The following is a 6,000-nucleotide window of genomic DNA, read 5'->3' as shown; positions in this document are numbered from 1 at the left end:
CGTACTACGGATACAGCAACTGCATCGTGAGAAGCGACTCACCCGCCGAAGCCTGTGCGAATTTCCACAGCCCGGTGTAGTGGCTCACCATCGGAAACATGACCCGAAAAACTTGACGACAGGACGAAAGAGTGACAGGTAGAGGGGCATTTGATCCTCGATTAACGAAGGCAATGTCCTACTCTGTTTCTCGGAATCCTTTGGCTTTGCAACCCATGCCTCCAGACCCCAGATCGATTAAATCGATTCATTGCCAACCCAACAGCAGTGCCTGAAATTTCCCTGGATAGACTCGGAAAATTTTGGTCAAACTTCAAACGAGACTCTCACCGGTGAAATATAGTACCTCTCCACCTTTCCTCCTTCAGCATCACCCCTCCACGCCCGCCCCCTGATCACATCCATCTGACGGACCCAGCGACTCCACATGGATGAATCTGCACAAGATAGATTGCCCTATCGGCCGTCAACGTCTCAAGTCAGCCAACAACTCGGATCCTCTCCCTTTGGTATTGCGCAAGGCCCGAAGCTTGAGGCCGCGATCCCACCAACAGAAAAAAGTTATTTCATGGCTTCGATATCTCTCATTGACGCGCTTCTAAGGGTGCCTGCTCCATACACTGGAGGCCGACGACGGTAGCTGGCTTCGTATCCAGCACTCGCGTGCTCAGTTATGTCTTACCTCACTCGGATACCGACCATGACTGCCATCGCCGCCGGCGATCAGTAGCCACTCGTAGGGCAACTGGTCACTGCTGAAACCCGCCCCTCCTTCGATTGACCTCACCTGAGCCTCCTGAAGGCTGAGCTTGACGAGATTGCTGGCTCTTTCACCTGTCCCGCTCCCCTCTCCTCTCCGCACAGCAAAGTCAGGGCAGGCAAGGCCAGGCAGAACAGGGGGGGTCGGAGGGGAACACCCATGACAGAAACGTCCCTGAAGATCCCGGCCACCTCCCACGACCGTTAAGCCGCAACCCCATGTCCCACCAGCCTCTCCCTCAATTAAGAGGCTGAGTTGGGGTGTGGCACTCACTCACGCACGCACCAGGAGCAATAACGGTAGCAGCATGAACTTGAGTGAATCCAGAGGAATACGAGTCGGAGAGTTGCAGCCTTCTCCACGCCTACGTCGTCGTCACCGGTGCCAGAGCCACCTCCTGGACATGCCGTCGACAGTCCAATTTCCCTTCATCCAATGCGCTTATGCTGGCTCATAACCTAGTGTAATCACGGATAATAAAGGTACGGGTAGTATAACCACTGTGTTCCATCACTCTGCTAATTCGTTGGTTTTCAAATGCCACCCTCAGCTCGCCCGACAATAGCCCACCTTTGCATCCGCCCCCCTCCATCAACACCCCCGTCTCCGAATTCCCCACCACAGTTCCAGGTTCGTCGTCGACGTTACATCCCCTAAAAATTTCTCTTCGTCCTGTTCGGGACGGCAGCCTTTTCCCACTTGCACCAGGTCCGGACGCTACCTAACCCCCTGTGTCTTTAACTGAGAACCTTGCAATTTGCTTGTGAGTTCGGGCAGCATTTCGCTACGGTATACCTGAGCAACAGACTGTCCGCGGAGTCGAGAGCTCTATCCTTCTCGGCTCGCACGCCCACACCCCGTTTTCCCGTCCCCGTCCCATCTCTGGTGAGCTTCTCACAGACGGCGGCCGTTTTCTTGTTCATCACCTGCAAACTATGTATCCGTCCACCCATGCAACTGGTGGTCCTGCCTGGCCAGGGCGATACATATCTCACCACCCCAGCTCCACCAAGCCAACCCACCGACGGTTTGAGGACGAGGGAAATGAACCAATCAGATGTGCCAAACCGTTGTGTCATGAAACGAGATGGGCGGTGGGCAGCCAATCAAACCTTGCTTCCGACGTGACAGCGCCGGACGATCACGAAAGGCGAAGTTCGAGTTGGCACCCGACACCACAATCCGGACGCAAGCCGTCTGACGGGGAGGGGAGAGAGGGGGAAGAAACCGGTCCCGGTTTCTCGGCTGGGGAGGGGGGTCTCCCGTGCATCGCGCTTTGGCTTTTCCCCCTTCTTTCGGATCGTGATCAGGTTTCTTTTGTTGTTTGGTTTGTTTTCTCCATTGGTAAGCGAGGGGTTCGGAGTTGGTGTTGTATGATGTGCATGTATGATGCATTATCCCTTCGTTCTCCACGCTTGGATGGGACGTCAATCCACGCGCTGTAGATGGTCCGTGAATGCTGCTGTGAGGGATTCTGTCTCACCGAGCATTGACCCAGAACCTGGCTATTGGATTGCGGAGCTATCCGTGGTTGTGTTGTCATCATGCTCGTATCGATGGCCAGTGATTTTTGCATGTTCACCTTCCGGCGACAAAGGGCTAATGCGGTTTATCACTGGCTGGCTGCATCGCCAAACTCTCCCAGATACTCGTCCTCGGCCAAAGAGCTCGATCTGGCGGGCTCGAATACATACATACTCCAACACTCGCATTCTACGCCTAAGCTGCAGCCCCGGATAGGTTACCAGGAAATGCGCGATCATGGATGCTTGGTTGTCACCAACCCCCCTCCCTCTTCCCCTCCTCTGGGGGCAAAGAAGGGCGCTATCGGTTTTCTCGAACATTGCATACACAGCCCTCTTCGAATCAGAGGTCGTGGCCCATCATGGCTGATTAGACTAGTCAGCAACCTTTTTTTCGTTGCCTGCAGGCGGGCGTTGTCGCTTGTTCCTCGTTGACTGCATCTTGCCGCGCGCCTCCGGGGCTTCTTTCTATCGATTCCGATTTCCCTTTGCGGAAGTCAGGTCACAACGGTTGGTTGCAACATGCTCGGCACCTGCAGAGAAGAATCTTGCAGTCTCCCTACCCCCTCTGTTGGGAGGGAACTAAACTCTTGGGGGATGGGAGGAGGGTGGTGAGATCTTGGCGGTGCATTTGCCGAGCGATAGGCACTCGCTTTTTCTTTATTTCTCTCGCATCGGTGATGTTTTCTTTTGAGACCCTTTTTCTTCAGTTGTGGCGCTCAGTCGGTGATGAAGCCGTTTTTGGTATGTCTCGATGGTGGCGATCGGCTTGCATTGAGTTGTGATTAGATAATCAACTGCACGGGGGTGGCTTTGTGTCACCTGGCAGCCAGTCGTGCTCCACATGCCTCTTTAGTACTGCCACTGCCAGCCACCTGGGCAGCCTTTTGAGCTTATCGAATTGTTCCGGGGCCCGTTATCGAAAAAATTCGAGAGAAACTGGAGGGCCAAGTTCATGTCCAGTTGAAGCGAAAGTGAGATAACCCCCCGCGCGCGACGACGAAGTTTAGCAAATCACGAGCACACTTGCCTTCCCAGATCCCAAGTTTCGCCCGGCACGACTTGTTTCTTATATCCCGTATCAGACATAAGTCTGTACTGAAGAAAGAAGAGGAAAAAAGAAGGGGAGTGAAAGACTATTTTTAAAAAAAAAGATGCCCGCGAGAACGACCTCGGAAGACGTCCCCATGGACGAGGCGCCCCCCTCTCACCAGCCCGAGGAGAACCCCGAGGGCTCACCCGAGCAGGAGGAGGAAGAGGAGGAGGACCCCCAGCGCGTCAAGATCGTACGTTCGGCTCCCCCGCCTCCCTTGCCGTGACGCGGAAAGGAAGTGAGGCTTTGCTGACATGGGCGTTCTGTTCCCTCTCACAGCTGCCCGGCTCAACAGACTCTGCCGCCTCATTCGAGTTCATCGATGAGAATCACACGCTCGGCAATGCGCTGAGATACGTCATCATGAAGAAGTATGCGTCTTTTTCTCACTTTGTCTCCTTTTGTTTTCTTTTTTTTTCGTTTGTTTCTCATCGGAATCGATTTACTAACACTACGCCAAGCCCTGACGTCGAGTTCTGCGCCTACGCCATCCCTCACCCTTCCGAGCCCAAGATGAACCTGAGAATCCAGACATATGGTAAGCACACCAATCTTCCCCGTCTCCTCTAACAAATCTCACGGGCCCCGGCCCTCCTTTACCACTACTTTGATTCGATCTAACTCGCGCCACAGACGGAACCGCCGTCGCGGCTCTCCAAAAGGGTCTGAAGGACCTGCAGGCGCTCAGCGACACCGTCGCCGAAGAGTTCATCCGCTCCAAGGAGGAGTTTGGCCGCTCGTAGGAGTTTGACATGTCAGATGGGCGTTTGAGGAAAATGTCGGCTTAGAGAGAGAATGAGAGAGACAAGAAGAGAAAAAAAAGACTAGATGGAGTTTGCGGGATGTTTTTGAATTGATGTTATGTACACGAGCTCTAGTTCCTTCAGCGCTCAGTTGCGGCCCTAGATATGGTGCGGTCAGCAAATGCATTGAGAACGAAATCAAAGATCGGTCTCTCAAGTCCTCTCCTTCGCCATTCCCTTTTCCTTCCGCTTCCCGTCTTTGTAAACTCACCTCCAAGAATCCGGTCATGAAGTTGTTGGGCAACCTCTTATCTCCTCTAAAGTTCTCCTCCTTGAAGTACGACATAATGTGCGTGGTCTGCTTCCAGAAGTTCATCGTCTCCTGCGGTTTTGCATCGTATGTCAGCCCTTTCGCTCTCTCTTGGCCTTGTGTCTAGCGACACACACACGCCCGCCCGCTCCTATCCACGTATAACTCGCTGCTCATACCTGGTAATCGGCGTGGCTCTTGAAGAGCAGGACGTCCACAACGGGCAGCTTGTTCGCGAACCTGTGGCGCTCAAACTCCTCGCGTATCCGGGTGCGAATGACGGACACGGGCAGGGGGACGTTGTACATCGTCTGGATCTCGGGCGCCTGGCAACAACCACCCAGTTAGCAATTGGGATATCTCCTCCTCGCCAATCGTTCGGTCGGTCTCGATAGCCTATATCTCAATTGCCGCGGGCGGGGGATCTCTCGGGAGGGACATACAGCTCGGATCCATTCTCTGTACGTTGCGAGAACCCGTCGCTTTGCGACGTTCCAGTCGGCCGCTGCTCGGCGAATCAGTAGGATGTCAATGCCGATCGGGGTTCAGAACTCACACTGCCGGGTCGTCTTCGCGAATTGAGTCGGTGTGATGGCCATGGTGAGCGCGGGGTGCTGGTGAAGGGGGTTGCTGCTGCGTGATTGCCGACGGCCGTCGTCTCTGGGGAACGGGATCTTGGGAAGCTCCAAGGTTGGGAAGCCGCCCAATCACGTGTGGTTCCTTAGTCAGCCGGTTCCGGGTGGTGTGTGCAGCGCCTGGCAGTTTCGATAAGTGATTAGGAGAGCTTTTGCCCCACCACCGCTTGAACTTCAACTCCTTCGTCATCCAGCCATACAATTCGCGACGCGACCGATTCTCCATAAAGGACTGCGTGCAGTCTTCACACCGTCAGCCAAACGAGATTTTACGACCAAGGCAAAAGAAACCGGCCCAAAATGCCTCCTGTGCGATCCTCCAAGCGCAAGCCGCCCCCAGAAGGCTTCACCGATATCGAAGACCAGCTCCTCATCTTCCAGAACAAGATGAAGGACGCGCAGAACAAGCCCCCGCCGACGGGGCCGAAGCACCAGGCGCAGTGGGAGATTTTCCAGATTGCGCACACGCGGAGCCGCTACATCTACGACCTGTACTATGAGAAGGAGGCCATCAGCAAGCAGCTGTACGAGTGGCTGCTGAAGAACGGCTATGCCGACGCGATGTTGATTGCGAAGTGGAAGAAGCAGGGATACGAGAAGGTAAGAACGGAGCTCGCATGGAATTACTCATATCAAGGAACTTTGCTGACATTTGTCAACAGCTCTGCTGCTTGCGCTGCGTTCAGACCAAGGAGACCAACTTCAACTCAACATGCATATGCAGAGTCCCGAAAGCCCAGCTCAAGGAGGACCAGGACGTCCAGTGCGTTAGCTGTGGATGCCACGGTTGCGCCTCGAGCGACTAGTGTATCTTGCACGGTTGCTTTCGACCTTTCTGCGAATTCTTCCTCCACGAGGCTTTTTCACTCGACAGATTTCGCCGTGGAGGATTGGCGTTTGGCGCTCGGCATGGGAGGATTGATTCCGGCCAAGAGG

The 6,000-nt window shown here is 54.5% G+C and overlaps 3 protein-coding genes across 3 annotated transcripts; 2 read left to right on the top strand and 1 right to left on the bottom strand.

Annotated features, from left to right (window-relative positions):
- Nucleotides 1–3,437: 3,437 nt before the first annotated feature.
- On the top strand, nucleotides 3,438–4,119 carry EsH8_IV_000508 (DNA-directed RNA polymerase core subunit RPC19; the record flags this gene model as incomplete). Its single annotated transcript, XM_083265398.1, has 4 exons — nucleotides 3,438–3,569; nucleotides 3,656–3,747; nucleotides 3,838–3,914; nucleotides 4,010–4,119. The coding sequence occupies 4 exons, from the start codon at nucleotides 3,438–3,440 to the stop codon at nucleotides 4,117–4,119; spliced, it is 411 nt and encodes a 136-aa protein (XP_083124293.1).
- A 147-nt stretch (nucleotides 4,120–4,266) lies between these two features.
- Nucleotides 4,267–5,028, bottom strand: EsH8_IV_000507 (NADH dehydrogenase [ubiquinone] 1 alpha subcomplex subunit 6; the record flags this gene model as incomplete). Its single annotated transcript, XM_083265397.1, has 5 exons — nucleotides 4,267–4,278; nucleotides 4,391–4,501; nucleotides 4,609–4,755; nucleotides 4,873–4,934; nucleotides 4,986–5,028. The coding sequence occupies 5 exons, from the start codon at nucleotides 5,026–5,028 to the stop codon at nucleotides 4,267–4,269; spliced, it is 375 nt and encodes a 124-aa protein (XP_083124292.1).
- Nucleotides 5,029–5,364: 336 nt separating this feature from the next.
- EsH8_IV_000506 (U2 snRNP complex subunit BUD31) lies at nucleotides 5,365–5,870 on the top strand (the record flags this gene model as incomplete). Its single annotated transcript, XM_083265396.1, has 2 exons — nucleotides 5,365–5,664; nucleotides 5,727–5,870. The coding sequence occupies 2 exons, from the start codon at nucleotides 5,365–5,367 to the stop codon at nucleotides 5,868–5,870; spliced, it is 444 nt and encodes a 147-aa protein (XP_083124291.1).
- Between the last annotated feature and the right edge of the window lie 130 nt (nucleotides 5,871–6,000).

The sequence above is a fragment of the Colletotrichum jinshuiense genome, chromosome 4 (assembly GCF_051148585.1).
Source record: "Colletotrichum jinshuiense chromosome 4, complete sequence".
Lineage (NCBI taxonomy): Eukaryota > Fungi > Ascomycota > Sordariomycetes > Glomerellales > Glomerellaceae > Colletotrichum > Colletotrichum jinshuiense.
Note: the sequence above shows the minus strand (reverse complement) of the source record. Positions and strands in the feature narration are given on the sequence as shown.